Here is a 26,676-nt window from a genome sequence, read left to right on the forward strand (position 1 = left end):
TCAGTGAGCCCACAACATTATTTGCCTTTTATCCTTTGATGGAAGAGTGTAATGCCCAGATGCACTATAATAATGTCCTATAATATCCAGATCCTTCTCACAGTACTGTTTATTTAGCTGTTCACTAGTATTGCCTTGCAAATTACTTTTTTCTTTCTAGATGCAGTGACGGTGCACATTTAACTGATTTCAAAACAGTTTATGAAGTGAATGCTGAATTTAAAACTTGACATTCAAAGTGCTTGAAACTCCATCTTAGTTTTTTATGCAATACTCTATATTCCAGTTAAGATTTATTAAAATACTGAACAGTCCTTAACCTAAGAAAGCCCTCAGAGCATACACTCAGTATGTCCTACTGTTTTGCCAGTCAACTACTAAAAACTACTCAGAAAGCACAGAGATCCACAAATTCAAAGGCAAGCAAGGTCATGAACTTCAATATGTCAATGACTTCCCAGTGACAGTCTGCATGCACGCTCTTACCTGTGAGGAATAAACTTGTGCTTATCAAAGGGTAAGAACACACATGTACAGAGGGAACCTTACAGCAACAGCCGTGCTGCTGGGTAAACAAGGTCGAGAAGCTGCAGCAAGTTCTTTGCTCCTCTGCACTTTTAGTACATCTTCACAGCCAGCCGTGCACTTGCTTCATAATATTCTCATCTAGACCTTTTTTCTTTTTCCATTGTCTGCTTCTGCGACCAGAATATGAAACCGATGCCAAGAGTCCTACTAAAATATATGATACAGATCCCTTCAGCAAATACTTCACTGGAGTGCACCATTTCCAGCTAGCTCTTACTGACTTCTTAGACTCCTGTGGCCAGCATTTTGGGGAGATGCTCACCATCCAGCCTTTAGGAGAACCTTACAATTACCCCATATCTCATTTTTTAAGGAACTGATGCACCTACCAAAAACATCCTGAGAATAAAAGCAGCAGTCTTGTCAAGGGCGCAGTCAGCTGATCTGTGCCACACTGGCACAAACTAGTACAACACTAAACCATGCTGGGAAGCTGCACATGCACAATATGCTTGCACAACTGTCTGCTAAATACGAACATCGTTTGTTTTTACAAATAACAGCTTCAAGAAGCAAACGCTTTAATTTTATTAATTATATTTGAAGTCACAGAATTACACGGTAACTTTGGAGGCTGGATGCGATCTCTGGAGGTTATTTGGTCCAACCCCTCACACAAAATAGGACCAGCTAGATCAAGATGCCAAGGGCCATGTTCAGTCAAGTTCTGTCCATCTCCAAGGATGGAGTTGCCACAACTTCTCTGAACAGCCTGTTTTGTTCTTGAGGTGAAAATTGTTTTCCTAATATCTAACTGGCATTCTCCTTGTTTCAATTTGTGTTTTGTTGCCTCCAGCAATTACGTGCCCATGTGAGAAGAGTCTGGCTCCATCTTCTTGATACTATCCCATTAGACAGCTAAAGAAAGAAAGAAAGAAGATCTCCCAGCCCCCTTGCTCTCCTCTACTTTGAGCCAGGGAAAAAAAAAAAAAAACCAAAAACCAACACAACAACAACAAATCAACAGTCCTCTAAATCTCTCTTAATATATTTTCCAAACAATACTATATATATTAAAAATGCTTTTTAACTGTAACTGAAACATTCAGAGAGACTTGTAACATATAATCACACCAAGACCAAGAACTAAGACCACCCTTGGTTATTTAACAGAGCTAAATAAAAGAAAAATTAGACAAAGAGATGACCCTTTTCACAATATCTCATGTAGCTGGAAAGGGATTTTATCCACAATATTTAAATACAGCACTGTGAGACAAAGAACTTGGTTCACAGGCAGTGCACTCGCTGCTGAACTGTCACTGCCTGACATCCTGTCTTATCTGCCAAATTGCTCATTAGGTTTGGCAATTTTCACCTGCGCCTCCAGTTTATATTTCAGCAGGGAATAAACATCAGTCCGCTTTAACAATCTTCTGCAGCGAGCTTCCAGCCTCTTCTCAGAAAGCACGCAGGCACGCACAAAACAACGTCTTGTCTACTGTATGCTTAGAAAAAAACCCCGCAGCTCATCTGATGAAATACAACAAGAGGAAGTTTAACTTGAGTAACAGAGAAGCAGTAAAAGAGAAAGAGCTAGATAAGAAACATAAATAAATCAACTGCTTGTATCGATGAATTGTGTTTTCACATTGCAAAACATCACTGGGGGCATGGGCCAGCCTCATTTTTGTTTCCACATTTAGATGGAAAGATTCAATTTGACACCACCCCCCCATGTGCAAAGTACAGGCTGTGTTTGTGCATGAGAAAAGAAGGAATCCAGATGAATATTACTTTTCCAGCTGGACCTGATCTAGCTAACCTTTCCCTCGCTGGGAGAGGAGCAATGGTGTGATCTATAAACAAACAAAAGGGGTAGCATGGCAACCAGAACAAAGCGGCGAAAATCTCAGCAGGCCGTTAAGGCCCAGCCTAACACGCTGAGATGCTGCCTCCGAAGGGGGACCACTCCGTACCCCTCAGGTGCAGGTGAGCGGTAGCAGAACGGCACAAAGCTACGCTTCTGTGAGCAAACTGCTGAGAACCAGAGCCCAGCTTGCGAGCAAAAAGCACCAGAGATGTAAAACAAAATGTCTAAAATGCTATAAACCAATTTCAGACGGAATACTGTTTTTCATTTGTTAGATGTAAAATATTCACCGCCAACCCTGCAATTAGCTAGAAAATTACAATAATTACAGCAATTTTGTATCCCATCTCCAATCCAATTAATAGATATATGACCTTGTCAACATGTAATAATCAGGATCTGCGTCTACCACAAAACTGGATGGCTTTTATTTGCTGAATAGAACTTACACAGTAAGAAGATAATTATTTGAAATACTGAGAATACCATTTGTATGCTATGCTTCACATCACAAGTTATAAAGGAAATACAATAGGGATATTATTTCCATTTTCAATGTATATTTAAATGAAATTCTTGAAATAGGTATGTTTAATATGGGATAATGTTGCTGGGCTGGGATTCTAAGCCTGTGGTTTGGAACATTAAGAAACAAAATATATCTAATTGTCAACATACAAAAAAAAAGGAATTAGCTAGATAGGAGAATATCTCTGATTTGTGATAACATATGACAAATTGTTTTTGCTTTATTTTTTTTTTATTTTTGCATGCTTTAATAAAAAGTGTCAAAAGAGCTATAATTCTTACCAAGAGTTTTAAGAGTCTTCTGCATTCCTATAGACCTTTGTATCGTAGGGTCTGAAAGCACTTTTTGGTCATTTTAGCAATCAGTGAACTAGCTAAGTATTCCATGTATTTTCCGGAATGACACCGAAGATAAGTGAGCTGTCCAATATATCACTGAATTTTATCTGCGCTATATGATTTTGATGCACTAACATCAATGTACTGTATAATACACCAGATAATCACACTAAAGAGAAAATGTGTACGTATCTGCCTGCTCTAATTCCCCCCCAAGCTGAGAACCCAGGAGGACAGCTTTTTGGCTTATGCATGGAAATGAGATATGCATTTAGCAGTGGCATACCCTAGTGACAGCAAAACAGAAGGGTCCTGGAATTCTAGGATACTTCCTTATTCTGCCATTAATTCTTTCCCTAATTTAATTCTGGGTTATAATGAAGCATAGTTATAGCTTTAAAACATACACATTCAAGTCTATATAAGCTAATTGTTAAATTTTCCCTCAGTTTTACAGAAAACACTCTGGTACAAAACCCCTCAAACTTAACAGAGAGTTGTAACTTTTCCATTTGCATTTTACCTGATTACTTAAACACAGATTTTATCTATGAAAAGAACACCTACAGAAAAGTAATTTCTTGGGAATTACAAATAGTTGTTTAAAACGCTGTATCTGTAGAATATCAAAGGACTGACTGATACTGACTTCTGCCAAGAATTTTCTGGAACAAAGTCACTACTTCAAAAGTTCAGTGAACAAAATGATAGATACTACAAGTAAGAGGGGCACAATGCTTTATCCATCGTTGTCTTGTTTGCATGACACTTATAACAACAATGAAAATTGCACAGTAAAATTCCTTTGGTGATTTTTCTTCTTAATAAGCTGAAATATTCAAAGTTCCTGCCTGAGCAAGAACTGTGATATATAATTCCCACATCATGGTTTTGCAACAAATCTTCCCCATTTTGAAATAAACAAAATAAAGGGATGTTCCTGGCTTTGGTTTCTGTTTTTTAAAGAAGTGGTTTTTTGGAACACAGTAAATGCACCTATCAGCAGGTGTTTCTACAGAAAGGTGGCAAGCATACCTAGCAACATTGACAGGTTCAGTAGAAAGCGCTCCTGTCTTTAGTTTCATTTTACCCTTTTCTTCATTAAATTGAATAAAACTGCCAAACTGAAAATTACACCTTGCAGCAACTGCATTTGGAAACTTTGCTGTCATTTTCAGTGTGAGGACAATTTTAAACTGGCAACACAGAAAGAGTTTATTGCTCCTAAAAGCAGTTTATAAATAATTTATTAAAACAGAAAGGTTTGTTTACTTGCATGCAACCAGCATTTACGCAGTTTCTCAGTTTTGATCAGCTTTCGATAGGACAGATAATGAATCATATTCCCAGCAGCATGAATGGATAACAGCATTTGGCATCCTCGTAAATTAAGATGAAACATATTGAGATACTGAGAACATTTACTTACTTGCACGAAGAACTGAAGGGGTGACTTCAATTTCACTTGTTGCTTGGTAAGGCTGAAAGGCCGACGCTGCGTTGGAGCCAAGCTCACTGCCAAAAATCTCCGGGCTCTGTGTGCCTGTCGAGCTGGCGCTGGTGCCATCACCTCCATGGTGTGGATCTTGCTCATCAAACACAGCTACGAGCTGCAAATGACAATTTAATCTACTGTTAAAAAAAACTTTCAGCAACATCAAAGTGCCATTGTAGATCAGCATTTCATCATTTCTTCCCACCAAAGAGCAAGAAACGTCTATCAGCAGAGACTCAGATCAATGCCTAGATCACAACATCATCAGCCCAAGGAAAGGCAGACATAAATTGGACAGTACAAAGGGTCAACAGCTCTGACTGGACATGAAACCCATCACTGCGAGCCCCAGAGTGACCAGGACCAGGTCAGGAAAGGAAGGGTCACACCTTCCCTGGCAAACCACTTCATCTTACCCTGCAATACAGAAAACTGAGTGCCATTCGATGCCTGTGCACTGGAATGTACCACCTGTGTTTCGATACCTCTGTGTGCACCATTACTACAAAGTCAAATCATGAGCAAAACCACATTTTTATGGAATAAAAACATACAATAAGAAATTATGTTAATTTCTTATTGAAAGCTACAGGCAAAATATGAAGCCACACTAAAGTGTTATGATCACTACAAGTTATCATGTATTAATCTATTCTCTATTAATCTATCCTCTACTAATACGATTTAAGTTGTGGGCTTCCCTTGCAAAATTTATTTGATCAAGTTTTTGGAGATACTTCTGTATTTGTTTGCAGTCAACTTCTCCAAGACAAGCCTAAGAACTCAAGCCCAATTTGAAACTTATCCAAGTCAGTAATTCAATAAAGATTTACTAAATCTGTGTTCACCATTGCAAGGGAAATAGGAAGAACGGCACAGTGTTTTTTGGTAAATCTGAGACTTATTTTTCCACTGTAAATGAATGCTTTTATTTGAAACAAATAATTTACCCCAATTTATCTTCAGTGACCTACTGAAAGCGAAAAGGCCAACTCTTATACACATTTAATTTTAGAACTTAATTTTCAAGATGGGTAAAGAAGTTTAATGGATAACAGCATTCTGCAGCCTATAAATTAATCTATAACGTAATATTTGAAAGACATTTCCAAGAAAGCATTACATTCTTCTGTTCCAATCGGTAGGGTAAATGGAGCAAATCAACTTAAACCTACGCTGATCTCTGCAAATTGTTTATTTTGTTAGAACAACACTTAAAGCTTGTTATAACCTAAAGGAATCAGAGAGGTCATTTTCTCTTTTCTTTTTTCTTTTTTTTTTTTTTTAAGTGAATTTGACATCATCTCATCCTACAGATTTTAATATTAGTCCCTTTACTCAAATTTAACTTACACAAACATCAGTAAAAAAAATTGAAAACCACAACTGTAAGCCCAAGTGGAAACCATTTGGGAATTCCGCTTTTGAAAGTACTTTCAGGCATTAACTTTTTCTAACCAGTAGTTTTGAAATTCCAGAGAGTAGAGAACTTCTGCCAATAATTCTGAACTTAATGCAAATTTAGGCTGTGGCATTCACAAAACAGAAAGATGAACTGGTAATGGGTAAAAAGTCCATGCTCTCTCCAGTGAAAAGTCCATGCTCTCTCTACTTGAAAGGTAGGGAGCAGAAGGAAAACCAGGCTGCAGCTGCAGACAGCTAGAACATGTTTTGAACATACAATTCATTATTTTATGCTTGAGAAATCTACACACAAGAGAGCAACAAAAGAGACGTGACAACACCTAAAACATCAGTAGCTTAATAATATTGGAAATTTAACTTTCTAGTACATTGTGAAATACCAATGCTTACATAAATTTGAGCATATTTCTCAAAAGAAACACACTTTACTCATAACACTTTTACTATCTGTTTCATAACAAGCTAATTACCAATCACCAGCAACTGAAAATTAATTAATCCACAAGTGAAGATATGTAAGGTATTAAGAACAAAACATGATGCATTTAAGAATTCTAGGCATGAAAAGTCAAATCTTTTTCTCCTTTGTATCAAGATAAATCCCCAAATGACATTCTGTTCCTTTGAGGCTGATTGAAAAATATTACTCAATGTATGCTGCTGCAATATATATTTTATATATATGTAAAAAGATATGTGGATATAAATCTCTCTATATATATGTTGTCCTATAAGTTGCCTCCAACTTTTTGCCTATTCCAGACAGTCTACAACTTATGACTTCAGAACATCTAAAAACGAATGTTTTTCATTTCAAGCTTAGCTTTTTATCTTATGTAATTTTTGCAGGTATTCGCCGTTTTGACAGCATCAAACATTCAAAAGGCTTCAGTTCCATAAAAAAGCATACCAAGTTGTAACATTTTTGCATACAACATGAAGAAACAAAACCCGTTAGTCTTCTCCTAATCTAATTAGCGTTACATTTTACTCTACAGTAGCAGCTTGTAATTCAACCCAGGTTTGCAGCAGCTCTGCTACGCAGGTTAGGAAGTTCGCTGTAAAACAGCGTTACAAAGGTACATTCATTCCTCATAGTGAGCTACAAAGTCTTTGGGACTGGAAGACTTAATGTGAACAGATAGCATTGGATCTTGATTTCCAGAGGTTGGTATGCCACTCTGCGGATGACGGTGAGCTCACGAGAAACAAGGACAGCCAAAACGTCTTCCACTGTATTCTGATATCAAGCATTCATTTCTGATTTCTCCAACACATGTTAAACAATGGAAATTCTTCAAGGAAAGGAATTACACACTTCTGTACCTCCAGAGGCCCAAAAATCACACCTCGGCTGCCATCTTTGCAGGAACAAGAAACAAAACAAAAAACATTGTAAGAGGCACCTTACGGCTACTTAGAAGAAAGCCACACAAGTAGGTCACGGGACCTACAAAGAATCCTTTTGCAGCAGGAATCCACAGCAATAAACAGTGCTTTATGCAAGGAAAAAATGGCCTGTCAGTGAGATGCCGGTCATGTTTAAAGGCCAGAGAGATGTTTTTAATTTGGAAAAGCGTGGGAACACAGATTACTAGACCAGCTTTTATCAGCCTTAAAGTCAGTGGTAAACCTATGGTGTTTTGCTAGGTTTTAAATACCAGATTTACAAAGAGAGTAAAAAACTAAGATGACTGTCTTTTCTGGAAAAAAACAGCATCTTTACGTTAGGGAGACTGTTTCCATGTTGACACTTTTTTTTTTTTTAAATAAGAAATAAATGATTGAAATTACCATAACCATGCCCAGTGTCGGTTTTCAAACGCAAGAAACCACGAATTCCTTTCCCATATCACTCTATGACTACTTCCAATACCTGACATGAGCTGTGCCTCCTGTTCTCTGTCCTTCAGTTCAAGATCTCATCACTTGCAGTGACCTGAGAAACTCATGATACCATCCATTCTTTGCAGAAGGGATCAGCAGAAGGGCTGAACAAACCGTAACAACACATGAAGAAAGAAGAAAATAGCTTAGCTGTCCAATATTAGATCAATATTAGCTCTTTAAAAGATCTTCACCAAAATACAGTGAAAATTGGAGCAATTAAGCTTGTTTGAATCTGTTTTTTAAAAAAAAGACAACCCCACAGCCGAAGACCAAATATCATGTCAATAATAATAATAATAATTAATAAACAGTAATAGTAGTAGTTATAATAATAAGTTATATCCACCCCCCATTCCATGGGACCTGAACTTGAATGCATCAAAGATGCGAAAGTATGGTAAAATAGGTTACAGCAGTTTTAATCACCAGCGGTAACAGGACACACTATTTGCATTTTTCAATCAATGAACTCAAAATCTGGAAATGGGAAAAAAAGTCAAGTAGCAACAAACCACTTTGTCTTCCCAAAACAAATTTAATAAATGATAGGCTTAATTTAGACTGGTATGTTTACATTTCTAATTATAATATGGCAAAAGCAACAGAAAGGAGGTTTCAATACAGATCCACATTCTTCACCAATGTAAGCTGGCACAGGAAGAATCATCAGTTTGAACAAGATAAGAATTTGGTCCCCAGTGTAAGCATATACTAGTTTTTCAAGAAAAACGAAGTTTCAAATATTCAGTAGCACTTTCAAATATAAAGACAGCATCTTTGTTCAGATCACAACTTTTGGAAAGATTCATTCCATTTCAGCAACAGAATTAGAGTAAACCTTCGAAAGGTCAATATACATAAACTAAAATACTCCTACTTTTTAAACTCCAGAGCAAAAAGTATAAGTAATCTTATATGAATTATCAACAAAAGACATTATTTTTTAAAAAAAAGCAACAACATTCAGTGTTTGACCAACAGCAATATTTTAAAAAATACGAAGAACCGCAGTAAAACTCAACAATTATCCCAGTGGTAAAAAGCATACTTCTGATCCTTGGCATATTTTAAGAGGTGTTTTTTTTATTGCTACCATCATCCTCCGAAGGAAAAAAAAAAAATATAGAAGTACAGTTTAAAACCCAGTTACTAACTTGGCGCTCTTCTCTTTTGACTGATAAAGACTCTTTCTACAGCAAACAGAAAAAGAAGAGGGAGCAACAAAATTTAATTCTTTTTGCTAAATATACTAGCTTCATCAAGCAAATGGCTTACAAAGAAATGATTCTACAGCCTGATATATCGAAAAAAAGTTTTACTGAGACATCTTTGGCTTTGGGATAGTAGGAAGGCATTCCAGCAGATCACTGCGTTCAGCCCTCTACAGCACATCTGTCTGACTTCCCACAACACCATGTGGTACAGAATTAATTACGCTCCAACCTTTAGTTCATTCTGAAAGACATACCATGATGAGCTTCTCTATTGCTCTGTCTGGGACTCAACATATCATATTAACCAGGTTATATTTACTTAAATACATAAAAAGCAAGAAGACTGATTTATTTTAATATTGACAGAGCAGCAGCAGTGTTCATTCCAACGTTAATTATTACAATTTCTGTCTATTCTAAGGTAATTAAAAATTAGTAAACACATATACAGTCTAATTAATAGACTAATTTAGTACTTGAATGTTAATTAACTGGATTAAAAAAAACTATTCTCACCAGCAATAGTTGTTTACATTTTCATTAAGTACTAAGACCATATAAAATAATTCATCACTATCAAATGGTGCCATAAGGTCATCTCTCTCCAGCACAAAACATAAACCCAGAAACCCCCCACTTCACAGAAACTCATAAAGCTAGAAACATTTGCTGTATTTTATCCCCCGCTATGACAAGTAAAATTGTCAAAAAGATCACTTGAATTTTGCATTTTCCTAAGTATCTGTCCAAAATTTGTTAATTCTTCTGTAATATTTATTGATGAATCTGATACTGCCTCATGTGTAGGCACCAGTAATGATTTCAGATTAACATCAGTTAGGATTACACCTCTATTCTCATGCTAGAAAGACAGCAAGTGAGCCTCTGGTCTTCACATCCTCTGCTCTTCTCATCCTCTGGTTTTCACGTCCTCTGCACTTCTTGTCCACTCTTTTTAACACAGAGTGAAACTGAAATAACTTCTCTTTTTTAATGATTAGAAGCCATTTTAAATACCTGGTTTCTTCTCACCATAAGGACACACATCAGATAATTTCATACAAGGACATTCCCAATTTGTTCTGCTGTTCAGTAACCAATTACCCCGTAGTTGATCTGTTGAGCAACCAGAAGTGTCTCGATTCCCCTGGCTGAACCCTGCACTTCCCCTCCTGGCCCATACAACGACTTCCAGATGTGGTCTTCCCTTTCACAGCTGCTATGGTCTGCTGGCATTTATACTGCACATCTTCTCCTGCAGGCCGGCCATTCATGTACAAAACTGCCTTTCACACAAGTGATTATTTTTCTGCTTTCAGCAGAACACAGAGCATAACCTTTCTGAGGCAGCTCCAAGTGAAGGAGCAGCTGAACACCTGCCTCTGGTGAGGTGCCCACGCTGGCAAGGATTCTGATTCTCAGTTTATGCTTAATAACTGCACTAAATAACTTTTTCACAGAAGACTTTGGTCCTTGAAGAGAGAGATTTTGATGGTCCAAATGAGATTCTAAAATATAAATTAGCCTTATCAATATATCTCCACCTAAAATAGCTACTTCAAGCATTTCCTTTAAAACCTGATACCAGAGGGTTAAGCCCAGCCCCGTCATGCAGTCCCAATGTATAGGTCTCTGTCTGCACGCACTTTCTGGCAGCCACCTGATCTGCTGATGTGATAGATTTCAGTCGCTCTCAGAGCACTGCCATACACTTTCAGACGTGTGCAGCAAGTATCTGGAAAGAAGACACAGAGGAGGCTGGCAGAAAATTTAAACACGACGTTCACTGGCATCCTTTCCTCAGCAAAAACCTTTACCAGTCTTAAGCAAGCCTGTACAGTGAACCTGCAAGGAAGCCACAGAACTGACTACACACTTCCTCTGCAGTGAGCACAACCAAAGAATATGCGCAAGAGAATATGAGCAGATTTCTATAGCAGCTCTTCAGGGCTGGCAAAATCCATGTGTACCCAAAGCAGTCTGTGTGTTATTCAGTCCCTGTTACAATGCAAAACTAAAGAGTACTTGTTTAATAAAGCCCAGCAGTGAATCAAATTTCAGCTAATGGCACCTCAGACTCCAAAACATCCTGAAATACAAGTTGCTTGGGAATGAACAGATGAGTATCAGAGGAAAAAAACATAAATTCAGGAAAATAATTAGCAAGGAAGTAACCAATTATTATTTAGATAGAAAGAAACTAAATATGAAATCAATTTTTTTAGCTTTCTGATGACTGAACTGACTTTAATAGCCCCCTGGCAGACACAAATACTTATTACTCCTTGAGATTCACTTTTCTACATGGCTCATTAAAAACCCATTTAAATATAACTACTGTTTCAATGAACTAGTAAAAGGAAATACAGAAAAAGATGGACATTTTCACAAATAATGCACTAGTGCCCACAGTCATAAAGAAAAAATATCAATGAGCAAAAATAACAGCATCTAAGAGGCATTCTGTGCTGTATGTGCAACCTGAGTGTCCCCTCAACAGACTTACAGATCACCCAGCTTTTTTAAAAGGAGAAGAAGGGCCAGTGCACTTTCAATTTTAGACAAACTGTAACACAAACAACAAACTTTTATAATTTCAAGAAAATCTTTACCTGTCCTATTTAATCATCTTCAGTCATGAATCCAGAACTAGTTTTTCATAACAACTTTTCAAAGTACTATAGGTAGAGGGGAGCCAAACAACTGATATTCTCGTAATAACTTTACTGCATTATTGCTTTTGGATAAATAAGAAGGACAAAGGAAAGAAGCCAGAGAGTGGTGGTCAATGGGACAGAGTCTAGTTGGAGGCCTGTGTCTAGTGGAGTCCCTCAGGGGTCAGTACTGGGACCAGTACTATTCAATATATTCATTAATGACTTGGATGAGGGAATAGAGTGCACTGTCAGCAAGTTCGCTGATGACACAAAACTGGGAGGAGTGGCTGACACACCAGAAGGCTGTGCTGCCATTCAGAGAGACCTGGACAGGCTGGAGAGTTGGGTGGGGAGAAATTTAATGAAACATAACAAGGGCAAGTGTAGAGTCCTGCATCTGGGCAAGAACAACCCCATGTACCAGTACAAGTTGGGGGCAGACCTGTTGGAGAGCAGCGTAGGGGAAAGGGACCTGGGGGTCCTAGTGGACAACAGGATGACCATGAGCCAGCAGTGTGCCCTTGTGGCCAAGAAGGCCAATGGCATCCTGAGATGTATTAGAAGGGGTGTGGTTAGCAGGTCAAGAGAGGTTCTCCTCCCCCTCTACTCTGCCCTGGTGAGGCCGCATCTGGAATACTGTGTCCAGTTCTGGGCCCCTTGGTTCAAGAAGGACAGGGAACTGCTAGAGAGAGTCCAGCACAGAGCCACAAAGATGATTAAGGGAGTGGAACATCTCCCTTATGAGGAGAGGCTGAGGGAGCTGGGTCTCTTTAGCTTAGAGAAGAGGAGACTGAGGGGTGACCTCATTAATGTTTATAAATATGTAAAGGGCAAGTGTCATGAGGATGGAGTCAGGCTCTTCTCAGTGACATCCATTGACAGGACAAGGGGCAACGGGTGCAAGCTGGAACACAGGAGGTTCCACATAAATATGAGGAAAAACTTCTTTACAGTGAGGGTAACTGAACACTGGAACAGGTACAGAGGTCCAGAGAGGCTGTGGAGTCTCTTTCTCTGGAGACATTCAAAACCCGCCTGGACGCGTTCCTGTGTGACATGATCTAGGTAATCCTGCTCTGGCAGGGGGATTGGACTAGATGATCTTTCGAGGTCCCTTCCATTCCTAACATTCCGTGATGCTGTGATTCTGTGATTTCAAGGGTCATATTCCACTAACAAATTAACACTTTATTAGATCTTCTGGGGATTGTACGTAAGTGTAAGCTCATATAGAATCATAGAATAACCTGATCTGGAAGGGACCTCTGAAGATCATCTAGTCAAGTCCCTGTTCAAACCAGGGTCAGCGAGATGAGGTTGCTCGGGGCCACATCTAGTCAGGTTTTGAATAACCCCAAGGATGGAGATTCCACAGCCTCTCTAGACAGTCTCTCCTAGTGTTTGACCACTCTTGGTTTTAATAACCTTTTTTTCCTATATCAAGTCGAAACTTCCCTTGTTGCAACTTGTGTCTGTCATCCCTCGCACTACTCCTGTGCACCTCAGAGAAAAGTCTGGTTCCATCTTCTCCATACCTGATAGAGAGCAGCTACATGAAGAATGCTGTGCCTTAGGCAACCGCACGGCCGTATAGCACCCCTGAAGGCCTCCCTTTCCCTGGGATGGTCTCCAGCCCCCTAACTCACCCTGGTGGCCTCTGGCTGAGCCATCATGGTAATGTCTTGCTTGTACTGATGAGGCCAAAATACTCCAGAAGCAGAAAGAAATAGCCACTTCTCTCAACCTGCTGGCTAGGGGCTTGCCAATACAGCCCAGGATGGAGTCGGTCGTCTGTATCACAAGGGCTTACTGCTGACTCACGGTCATTGGGTTGTCCACCAGGTCTGTTCCTACCCAGGCAGTGAGCCCTCAGCCCATACTGCTGCGTGGGGTTATTCCAGCCCATATGCAGGACTCCGCATTTGCCTTTGGTGAACATAATCTGCCCCCTCAAAACCCCATGATAGAAAACAACCACTGCTGGAAAATACATCATAGGCCTCATTGAAAGTCATTCTCAAATTTGCTAAGTAAACACCCTTCAGTTTCGAAGCTCAACATAACATACTGCATTAAACCATATTTGCAAGATCAGAACTCATCTATTGATTCAAAGGACGCTTTAATTTTACAGATAGTTTAAAAATCTTCTGCTTTCATGATTCTTTAAATCTAAGAAACTATTCTGAAATAAATATAAAAGCTTTTTATTAAAACATTGCTTTTGATTATTCATTTTCTACAGCACTTTGATCTGAGAAATTCTAGAACCAATATCAAATTGCAATCTAATCTTCTCCCAGTAGGAATTAAATGCAGTTTTAGGTACTACCCTGTAAGTTCCCAGACTATTAAATATTTTTAAAAATTTAAAACATATTATTTTAATATTACATATATTTAAAAGACTTTTTCTCCCTTTTCCCCTCTATGACTGAGCAACAGACTATGGCACCCTGGAATGTAATTTGTCTATATTCTGCCTGAATTGTTCTCTGCTTGACCTCCATGGGTTAAGTCAGACCAAGAACTAAGACAATAACTGAGCAGTGTTAAAAGTATTACCAGGGCTGTTAGAGGTAGCTGCTGCTGAGCTGCCTGTCAGGTTGGCTGGATTTGCTTTTTCATGACCTCAGATCTTGAATACACCAGACATACTGCTTCTGCGTAATGTACTGAACAAGACTCGAGCCACCAGCCCACACATGTGCACTGACAGACACAAGTACATACAGAGAACATACAAACTGATTATCCTACGAAGTCCTGCTGACTTCCTCACCTGGCCAAACCTACTGCATGGACACAGCAAGTCCAACACCAGAGCTGGATCTTGGACTTCATCACCAGCTAACTTCCATGGCCAAAAAAAAATCCACATCTGTCATCTCCTACAGACAGACAACCAAGCAACCCTGTCCTACGTGGCCAGAAGGCATTGCTGGTAGAAAGCAAAGTAGCAGCAGTCTACATTTCATGAAGGTGACAGACATGACGAGAAGGACACAGATGCCAGTAGGTGGGTGTTTTTTTTGTTAGGGCATACTCACCAGGGCCAGGAACAGGTAGAAGGTCCAGTTTGTTACGTTAATGCATGCTCCTGAATGCTGCATTTCTGCCATTAACTTTAACCATGCTAAGGAAGGCTCCACAAGCAGTATGAAGTAGCTACTGATCCCAGCCTTCCCAGTGGAGTTAATGACTGAATGCATTAATCAGCACCGGCACCCGCAGCTGTTAAGTGAAGCCCTGGCGAAAGAGTGGGCAGTGCCATCGCTGCACTCTGAGCTCTGGGAGGATGGGGGCAGCCGTGCAAAATCCGAAAACCAGAAACGCTGCAGACACATCTCACTGCAAAAGTGGTTTGATTAAGATTATAGTGTAAGAAATTCCAGAGTTTGCAACTAAACACAAAACTACTGCTAAAATGAGAGCGTGAGAACAGAGAATAACATCCTCATTTCTTTTAAACAATCTTTTTTTTTTTTGATGCTTCTCAGCAAAAATGAAGATATTACACTTAGAGAGAAGTTTGCTTTCCTCAGTTGCTACAGTCCCTCCACGCAGCAGGTACCAAAATACTTAATTCTATGCTCGTTTGGGCTATGGCAACAGTTGGGGAAAATATCTCTGTCCTAAATTAGAAAGTTTTTCAATCATAGGTTTTTTGTCATGGGATTTTTGTAATGGGTTGTTTCTTCACTGATTCTTCCTTTGAAAGCATATAGAGTATAATGCTACCCTGTTATTTCCTTAAATCCTCAATTTATACTGAAAAGATTTCTTCCAAAATCCCTTTGTAAAAACAGCCCTCTTGTTCAAGGCTAAGGACATACTCTGCAAAATTACCACAATATATGATTTACCACGGTATCTCCTTAGCTCAGTTTGAAAAGAAATAAGAAAAAATATATCTATCCCGGCTTTAAAGAGCTATGTAAAAAAAGCATGGTATCAGAAGAGAGAATGCTATGCTTGGAAAGTAGCAGGGACACATCTGAGCATGTGAATAAGCCAATTTCATCTCCTCCATTTTTGATCCCTCAGCACAAATGAATATATGCGAACCACACTGAGGACAATGTTGTTAATATTACTTTGGAAGCAATTTTACATTGTCAGAGTGCACTACAAGTCTGCTTCCTTTTCTAAGAGGAGAAGGCTCAAAAAGATACCCTGATTGTTCTCCTTGCAGCTGAGCTTGCAGGTATGGGATGACTCTGCAGGTCAGCAGATTTCCAAGTCAACAGCCTGGACCATACGGGAATTTGGTATTTTATTTCTGCCACAGAGGTCAGCAGTTAAGCAGTGACGCTATGCAGTAAGTAATCCAGACATGGGGGTTATTAGAGGGCCTAGTGTCACACAGTAAGATATACTGCTGAAATAAAGACGTATTAAATCTTAACAGTTGTCTCATCTGTCGTTGGGAGCTGCAGCCCTTGAGTACCAAGAAAAAAAACGGTTTCAGAAACCTCCAAAAAAGACCACGCTTTCCATTCCTCTGTTACAGGATCAAAACACCAGCATTTAAAATCTAAGATTTTAATTTCAGCTGAAGTACAAAAAGGTACCTAGTTAGTTGAAGCACAGGCCAATCTTTGCAAGCTTATTAAACTCCAAGAAAATAGATTTTGTAAAATACAGCTCTTCATTTTATATAGTGTGTGCTGTTCAGTGTAATTTGCATGCAAAAGCCAGGAGAATGTGATTAAAAATACCCATCTAGAGACACAGATGAAAAACTTCAAACATTTTCTGATTCCCTTCTGTTCCACTCATTATTTCAATACCTCACTACAACAAAGGAATAGATAACACTTGTCCTTGACATTAGCCTAAATTATCTTCGGTGTGCAATACAATACCTGTTAAATTAGGCTTATTTTAAAACAACATCAAGGTCTGTTCAAAAGGTAAAACTCTGTGTACCTTTTGCCTTTTGTATAACACTTTCTTTTTTCCCCCCAAGAAACTTTTCAGAGGTCTTAAAAACAACAAGACAGAGATGTTTTTTTAACTAACTTCATTATTCAATATTAAAAATCGTCAGAGACACACATTTACCTCTGGCATTTTAAAACAAAAATAACACTATCCTTCATTTTGTGTATAATGACAAAAATAATCAGCACATTAGGCAATAATTCATGCCTCCTCTTCTTTAAATAAGGCTCAAAAAAAATCTTAAATGCAAACAACTGATTGTTCCCTCATGACTAACACTTTATATTATTTTAAAATGTAACAATAGTGAAAACAACGCAACTTACCTTACAGTCCGCTAGGACTATCCTTATAAAACAAAGAATAAAAGGTAGTGGTCCAATAGCGCCGGGCTGATGGCAAGCGACACGTACCGGGAGATCCATGGAGGTTATCCCCTCCTGTGGCAACCCCCAGGCACTGGGGACTTGACTCATCAGAATTATTACATGAACCTATGCTAGATAAGGAGCTCTGGTCTTAAGCAAAAGACACCCATTAGATAACATCTGACAGTCTAGAAAGGGAGAGGATCCCAAAACTGCCATACTACAGAGTTCTTCCTAAATACCTTGAGATTTTCTACAACCAAGAGGATTATAGTCATCTCTGTATGAAGGAAAAATAGCCTGGTGCATCCACAACCAGATGGATATCATCTACCATACACAGTAATCTGGTAGGAGGACACAGGGCCTGTGTTTACTTCCCACAAAATACCAAGTTAAACGACGTAGTAACTGAGCCCCAGGGACTTTCACTAACATTGAGGCTCCCAATGCCAAAACCATTTTCAAAACAGTCTGGACCCACATTTTCAACAATAATTTGGCAGATATGGTTTGAGAAAGGCATCTTACTTATTTTCTTCCCATAAAATCATTAGATATCAGGTGCCAAGATATTTTTGAAACTCTGCTGTTAAAAGCTGCCTGGTGATTTTTCAAATCTGACCTCTAAATGCTTATGAAAAAATACAAAAACAGAAAAAAAAAAAGCAGCAGGAAGAAGTGAAGAGTAAGGAGGGAGGACCTCAGAGGGAAACTAGCTGGTTAATATCATCACATCCATCTTCAAAACACATTCACCAGAAGTCAAGTGCTTTTGTTTCTGTGAAATGCAGGACTGAATAGCAAAGGAGATCTCTGATATCACTCTAATGATAATTTGCTTCAGTCCATGATTCCAGACTAGGTGGTGCAGAAGACCCCACCACCTTACAGTGCTCTCTCTTTACGTAGGGATGCAGCACTTGAGCATTATAACCAAAGAGACAGGAACATAAATAGGGACTTTTGATGGAATTATACTCCTAAATCATTTAGTGTGAAAGTTTCAAAGACTCCAGCCTTATTTTCAGAACCCATTTTGAAAATTAATTCCCTAAATCACTGTGGAAACTGGGACTGATGCACCTACATCACCTAGCTGAATCCAAAAAAAACCTTTTTAAAGAAGAAACACTCAAAAGAGAAATTACATTTGTATGCACAATCATTTCCAGCTACCAAACTCAGGAACACACTATCATTCTTACATTTTACCATGACTCACCCCATATTCATGAATGTATTTTCCAACACATAATCTAAATGTCACCCAGCCTGGGGAAGGAGATACAAGCATCGCCAAAACCCATCAGCTTCAACCTGTGGACAAGTACTGCACTGAAAACCTCCAAACAAATCCCTTCCATCCTGTAGATGCCCTGATTCCTCCCCATCTCCTCTGGGCTGATCTAGCCTCTTTGTTTCTCCTCCTTTCTTTCCTAGAAAAATTAAGGTCATAAGTTGCTGGCACTCCACACCAGGGCAGCAGGCCTGTCTCTGTTTGAAGTGTCTATATTATATTTCATAGTGAATTCAAATATTGTTGTAAGGTTATTAAAATCATTCATGATTTTATCTGTACCAAATGGATCATTACTCTGTCAACACTTATCTTTATTATGCAAAAATATGCAGAACTTAACATCTTTTGTTGAGCTGGCAAAACAGTACATTCAGTAGTAACTCTATTTTTCATTAAATTTTGCACAAGGTTAAAGCGTGTGTGGAATCTGATTACCAAAGGCTCCATTCAGAAACTTCACACAAAACAAGCTGACTCGTGCAGCAAAAGATTATTTATTTTAAACCTACAAACAAATACAACCTTTTGAGTACTGCTCACTGAAGTAATTGTGTTCTGATTCATTTATAGTTCCCTTTAATTTTTGCTATTATACTCACAAAAACCCAAATCTTTCAGAACCCAACATTCCCTTTCAAACACCCTTAAAAAATAAAAAGAATGAAACTCTCTGAGGGCCCAGCACAAAGAAAAGTTAGTATTTTGCTTTAAAATATTTCCAGCTTCAAAATATTTTCAGCAAAACATAACCACAGCCACAGCTGAAGGCAGGTTGAGGATGCTTCCTTTGCTTTGCCTGGCAAGGGACAAGCATGGCCAGCTCTGGAGGGAAGAGGAAAACAGTTGGGGATGGAGGGTGGGAAGGCGAGAGGGGATTCTATTAATACCACGGAGAGTATTAAGGCCACTGGGGAGGTTAAGGTTCTTTGGTTTTCTTAAAGTTTGGGGGTGGGTTAAGATTTTTTTTTTTCTTTTCTCTCTTTTTAAGTGTTCTTCTATGCACACTTCACAATCCTGCTTGATGGAAACTCTCCATAGGCTCCAAGGCTACCGCCACTCTCGCCTCTTACTGTCAACTCCTCTCTAAATGTCTTCTAGCAGGAACAGAAGTGAACTTGGTCTGGTTACCTCTAGCGTAAGAACCATTTCTTGGGAAGCTCTAGCCATCTTGACCCACTGTCACATTATGTCTTCATTTCATTCTTTTTTCTTTGTATTTCTCCTGCCAGACTTAATCTTCGCAATTGTATGAACTTTTGGAAAGCCTTTTTGGGCTGCAGTTTGTGGTTTAATGCCACACAAAGCAGATGTATTGAGTAGGGCTACCACAGGTAGCTGGGTAAATTATGCTGTCAAAAGTGATTAACATTTAAAAGGACTAAACAGAGGAAGCAGATAATACCTCCAAGATCTTTTTTTAATTAAAACACCCTAGTAATTAATATTAAAAAGCAAAGACTGAAAATGAGAGAGAGAGCACAGCTTCTAAAGACAATAGTTTTTATATTTTTCATTAGGAGTCACCTTTTCTGATGTGCAAGACCACTTTTAAATTACGTGCCTCACTGGGGACCATTCACTTTTTAAAACAACTCTGCCCACATAAATAAAAAAAAAAAAATACACATTTAATCAGAAACATTTATGCATTCATTACTCTTTCAAATGTCCTTGCGTTAAGATAATCTTGCCCCTCACTGAAAGCAAACCTTATTTCACAGTCTCTGTGCCTAATTGTTTTATCCCAAATGATTTCTCCACTTTCCAGAATAATTACCAAATATTATATCATCTATGCTAAAACAGTAAAAGGGCATCAATGCTGAACCCCGTAAGTAGGTAAAATGAATAGCACATACCAGGAAAGTCTAACACGTGTAGCCTTTGCACATAAATCAAACTGCCTTACGCATTCTGACAGCTCCATCTAGCCACAGCTACACAAAAGTAACTTTATCCTGGGCAGAATGAATTAATTTACCTTCAGCACATACCAGCAACTACAAAAACTCTTGTGGTCAAAAGTGTCATTTCCAGAATGACTTTACTACTGTTTAATCATTGGATTAACACTTTCACAATCGTATCTGTGCTTCAGGTCACTTGGGTTTCAGAGAAGCACGGGATCAGAAAAGTCACGTCTTTAAAGACCTCAAAATTAGAGCATCTGGATAATGTCAGGAACAGATGCTGGGATCAGAACTTGGCAGGAATTCCTGAGATGGGAACCTCGAACGTCCTGGGGAGAACACAGAGCAAAATGGGATATAACGTAAAAATGCAAAGCGCACAGTGACAGGGTGGGAGAGGGGCGACGTGCAGGACGTGCGCCCGTCTGGCGGAGCAGACGCGCACGGATAACAGCAAAAGAGCAGCCTGCCAGAAGTAGAGGGAAGGAGGGGAAGCCTCCTCATCAGGAAACTCCAGCACCACCAGTTTACCAATCCGCAGCGTGTGGACCAGCCTCTCCTCTCCAGGCAGCACAGTCAGGCAGTGGGGCACGGGCAGCACCACTGCTGATCGCTGCTGGCCAACTGCCCCAGCTACATGCCAGTGTTACAGACCACACGGTCAGTGAGGAGGGTAGATAACAGAAGATCAGCAATTTTCCTCCATTTTTTCCTCTTCCATCCATCACTGACATCTTTAATAATCTGAAATTCACCTTTTTGTATACACTGGGGCACTAGTAAAATACCATACGTCGTTCTGTGGAAAACAGTGGTGCTAACTAGCTTCAGATACACAGCTTTAAGTGTTTACATAACAGAAAATATTAAAATGATTTGAGGAAATCAACTTTTATATTTCATTACATATTCTTATTGTCTACAATGTAAAACACTGTTGACTTGGCTGGTGTAAAGACTAGGCTTATTAAAAGCGACCCAAGTTTCAGACACACACAATGGCTGTAACATCTTCCATTAAAAGAGAAACCACCACAAGGTACTGAAATACGCTTTGTTTAGACCTAACTTTGGGCACACACTTTTGAAAGCACTGGCCTGTTGCTGTATGATGTTAACAGAGGACCAGGCAATGGCCTCACTATCATATGATGAAATTCCTTATAAGAAGTGGCAAACGGCTGAAAATGAAGTTTTTCAGTGTTTTGAGTTGTAGCTAATGCAATTTACAGATCACTGATAAAGCATTTTGTCCTTAAGCTGATCTAAATCAAAATTTCAAATGCTGCTAGTTTGTCAAGAGTATTTGAGGTTCAAATCCTATGCTAAGTCCCTTAAAACTCCAAATGATAAATCCCCAAGTTTCAAATATGTAATAGTTCCATTTTATACATCATTCCGGAATAACTAATGCAGGAGAAAAGGAGATTAGTCCTCAAAGGTGCACTTGTGGGACTGCCTAAAAATTCAAACAAGAAATGGAAACCTGTCCTGCTGCTGTGCTTGTACCAGGACACCCACGGGCGCTTGCCCCAGCTAATGGTACCATGCGGCCACGGGTGTCAAAGCTCAGTCCAAACTGGAATTTTACTAAATTCCCTCAGAAATCATGCACGAAAAACTGCAGTTCCCGCTACATGCCAGAGCAAATGCTCCTTCAGCCTGGCAGAGGCACGCAGCAGTGTGTAAAGAGGAACCAACAGGCAGAGAGAAGAGGGGCTGCATGTCCCCCCAGCCCAGGCTGCCAACCACACAGCTGTCTTTCCAAACTAACCTCAATAACAATTAAAATTCCACGTGCAGAGAGGAAGGGCAGCAGATTCACACGTTTCCACTGTGCAGCGATTTATTTGCCAATTCCAGCATCACATGCTGCTTTCAAAGCCAAAGAAGGGAGAAATGGTCAAGAACAGCACAGGCAGGGGCACAGCAGGAGGAGAAAGAGAGGAGGGCTACCTGTAGGACATATGACCAAGGCTACTGTTGGTAAATGGAGGTCCTTTGTAAGCTCCTGCTCCTACCTCTTTGTCAAGGTCTGATTCATCAAAAAATAAAATGGAGACTATGCGTAAAATTGTACTTTCTGTGTTAAGTCATTTACCTGCAATAGGCACCGATTACTGGTGGTTACAAACTAAAAGGTTTCATATGCTTTAAAGATATAAGTTGTGACTATATTCGGGCTATACTGCTTCACCAAGACACATCATTCACTCCTGCCAGAACCCAGTTATCGATGCCAGCTAAACCTAAAGTAGTAGCATGTCACATATATTCTGTAACATGTTTTTCTGATATTTCAAAGTCTGTGATTTTGTAAAACTGTTAGCAGAACAGCTAGCCAGCAAGGAGCACCAAGTACTAAATTGCTTGGCACCTATTCAGCAGCCAGACATACTTCCTACAACCTGTGCACCAAACACAGGCTTCTACACATTCAGCGTGTTCCATTAAGATCCTGTCATGCAGCAGACTTAACTTTGCAAATTGACCTTAAGATTAAACCATAAAAAATTCGACTGAACTTCATCTTCCAGTATTATTTTTTCCTGGAGAAGCATTGCTTAATTTCAGACATCAGTCTTAGATTCTTGTTTTGAGAAGCCGGTCTCTGCATACCGGCGGGGAATTCAGCGTGCTCCATGCTGAATGGCTCTCTGGAGGGTGTAGCTCTTTTCCACTAGCTGTACAGACATGGGGATACCATCTTAACCTTAGCACGAATCAGATGCCTAAAATTAGGCAACATAAATACCCATCTGTGTTACTCAACTGCAGAGGTATTTGAGAAATGGAGAGGAGCAGATAAAAAAACAACACTGTAAAATTCCACTAAAGAGCTGTACTTCCAATTATTAAACTATTAAATGTTAACAAATGAGAACTGCCATCAAATATCATTTACAACATATAAGTAACATTAAATCTACAGAACACATGTTCAAAGAAGAACAACCATAGCAACATTACATGCCATGCGTTCATCTTAACCACGTGGCCTAAATCAAGGAACAATTGACTAAAAGGCTACAAAAATGTAATTTACAAGACCTACACAGCTGTTAATACAGCGTCCACCAGTATCTTTCCGGACCAAGGCTAATGTTTTAAATCTAATCTGAAAGCAAGAAACAAAAGGTTATGAAGTGCTCATAACACCATGCATTCTATGATCCAATTTTTATTTTGAAGCAGTAGTTCAAACTGCATCAAAGTAACACGATAGGTCATTTTCACATCTTTGGTTCCGCAACCTAACGAGAGTTGACTGTGCTCAAGTAAGAAAGGAACAGGCTACAGACAAAAATTTGGATGGTTGGACGTCTTTACTCTTGTATACATGAAAAGATCTCAGATTATCTTGACAAGTGTCCAGCTGCATTAGTCACGCAGGCAGTCAAGTGTTTATTGGTGTCACACAGAAGACTACGTAAAAAGCTACAGCATCATTTTAATTAAAACACTGAAAGCAAGCTAGAAAAAATTCCTGTTAAAAGTACTCATAATCCCCAAAACCATGTACATGACATATGTAACCGTAACCCCTGAGCCCCTGCAGGTCCTAGAGTGACCCGCAGAGATACTAACCCCCAGGAATGATATGCAGTCTAGACAAAAGCTGAAAATAATAAGTCTCCCTGAAATTGTCCCCAAGCAGAGAATAAATTGATTATTTGATTTTTAGCCAGGGAGCCCTCTGCTACTCTTGGCTGAAACTGCCCCTCCCAGCCATTTACAAAGAGCACAGTCCAGTTTTCATTTGCAGGTCATTTTAGACAAAACCTAGTAATGCAACCAAGTATAACTCTGCCTTCCTCAGGGAATACCCCCTCTCAGTATCCCCGTTACGCTCTGACAATCAGCCAGGAAAGAACTTCTTATCTTAACTAGGGCAGAGCTGCCACCACAGGCCTTTGGGAGACATAAGGGACTGCAAAAGCAGGTGACTGTTTAGGATTCCAGATCTGTCCATCCATTATTAATGATCCATCTACTTTGTTCTTGTGAAATATGAATCTTTTCAAGCACTTTGAAATCCCATGCACAGGCTATTTTCCATTAAAGACTTATAGTCAAAAGTATTAGGCTAATTAGGTGACTGAGGAGGAGAATTCAGGCAGCTGAGAGTGACAAGAAGCAAAGCAACATATATGGGCAGCAATTACTTTCCCCATGCCATTGCCATCAGGCAAGAAATCAGGAACATATTCTGACATTCTGGAACTGGACAATGAGAAAACAAAAGAAAAATCAAGAGCAGACAAACACAGACTGCATCCCCCACGTGCCACAACCCAGTGAGCGCTGAGAAGGACACGTCTGCCTTACTGCTACAGTGCTGCGCCCATGACGGAGATGTAGCCACATCCCTTGAAACATAACTGCTCGAGTCTCTGCACGCCTCCACACATATGCCAGATACTCCTGGACTCTCAGGATGAATTACTCCTCATCCCCAAGTCAGGCTCCTCAGAGTTTGCAGCACGCTAAACAGGCTCAGGATGCCTACGCAGATGCACGCCACATTGGGCTTGAATCAGCCAGCTTTTCTACACCAGATGTCCCAGAATGTGTATTTCCCTGTTAAAGCTAACTTCACTGCAGACTTTTCATTACAGTTTAATACTCCTATAACATGGATGGAGAAAGGTTCAAACGTCTCAAAGTAAAGGAAACAGGGAAGCATCTCAAGTGATGACAGCTCCAGAACAAGCAGACGTCTGTGTTCACAAAAAGACATGGTTGTGTTTGGTTTGGCTTGTTTTCTATAGCCCCCAAGGAATTACTAGTGCCCATCTAACCAACAATTTGCAAGGTACCACTGGAAATAATACATTGCTTTTATTTTCCCTAAAATCAGCTTAACTAGCTCTCATTCTTTTCACATCATTTTAGACAGTTAAGGTATTCTCTTCCCACTGGACAGAGAATGAACACATTATCTGTCCATCTCACAGGGCCCCTGACAGCCAAATTAAAACAATTTTTACTGTCAGAACTCAAATGAAATATTCTGAACATGGCAAGAAGTTATTAGCCTGATGTTCAGAAGACAAGCTAGAAATGGGAAAGGCAAGAAAAAATATTTCCCCTACTTTCCTGGGCTTTTGTGGGAAAATTAGGTTATTCTCTTTTGCTTCTTGAATTAGGTTTGGGTTGTTGGGTTTTTTTGCTGTGTTGAAATATCTTAACTATTCCATTAAGGAGATGCAGGATATGATTTTTTTAATCAAAATACTGATTAATGAGTAAGTAATTATTTTTTCCTTAGAAAAAGATTAAATTTTATATCTTAAATTATACATATTAAATCAACAAGGTAATGTCATTTCAGTGCACAGTAAATTCACAGCAAGTAAGATTTGTGATATGACAGATAAACCTAGAAGCACTAAACAAAAGCAGCCACCTTTCAAATCTCTTTCCTGCAGCAGTTTAAAAAAAAGCCAACAACAACCACCACCACCACGGCTGACATGTTCATATACAAAGATTATTTGAACCTTTAACCAGGTTCACCTACAATTAGCACAATCTACTCCGCATAATAATTGGAAAATATAGAATCAGAATATTTTTCCTGCACACTCAGGTGGTGGTAAAAGGTCAAAATTGAAGACCAATGAGATCTCATCCCTCCCAGAACACTAGTGGGAGAAGGAAGAGCACTAAAAATTGTACTTCTTACAACTTTAGAGGTGGAGAGCATCCAGTATGGTCTGGGGCCAATCTCACTGTAACCGGCTCCCAGGGACTGGTGCCAGGCAGCGCCTGGCACAGTCAGTAGCTGCCAAAATTACAGTTGTCTCCAAAGGGTTTCTCTGAGCATCCTTGCTTTCTAAAGTCATCCAGAGGGACCAATACTGCTTGATGATGAAATCACATCCCTAGAGAGCATGCACATAAAAATGGCACTAAAACAAATCAACTATGTAATAGCATTCAGCAGCAAGCCATTTTGACATTTGAGCAGATAAGTCCACTGATACCTTCTATGTACATTAAAGATACACTTAGATCCATGTGGAAAAGCAATTCTCGAATGTTTCTAGAAAACCAGGCTTTACTAAATAAATTTAAAAAAACCCCAAACCAAACAAATACACAAAACACCCCCCACAAAAAACAGACACAGCTGTAGTGGATCCATCCATCCCAGTATTGTGCCTCTAACAACCTTCAACAGCAGATGCCAAAA

General features: G+C 39.4%; 1 protein-coding gene across 1 annotated transcript in view; it reads right to left on the reverse strand.

Annotated features, from left to right (window-relative positions):
* Positions 1-26,676, reverse strand: part of PARD3 (par-3 family cell polarity regulator) — a 482,350-nt gene that overhangs the window by 314,189 nt on the left and 141,485 nt on the right. The window contains 1 exon segment of the mRNA XM_068405039.1: positions 4,698-4,878. Within this exon segment, the coding sequence (XP_068261140.1) occupies positions 4,698-4,878 (181 nt within the window).

The sequence above is a fragment of the Nyctibius grandis genome, chromosome 7 (genome assembly GCF_013368605.1).
Source record: "Nyctibius grandis isolate bNycGra1 chromosome 7, bNycGra1.pri, whole genome shotgun sequence".
NCBI lineage: Eukaryota > Metazoa > Chordata > Aves > Nyctibiiformes > Nyctibiidae > Nyctibius > Nyctibius grandis.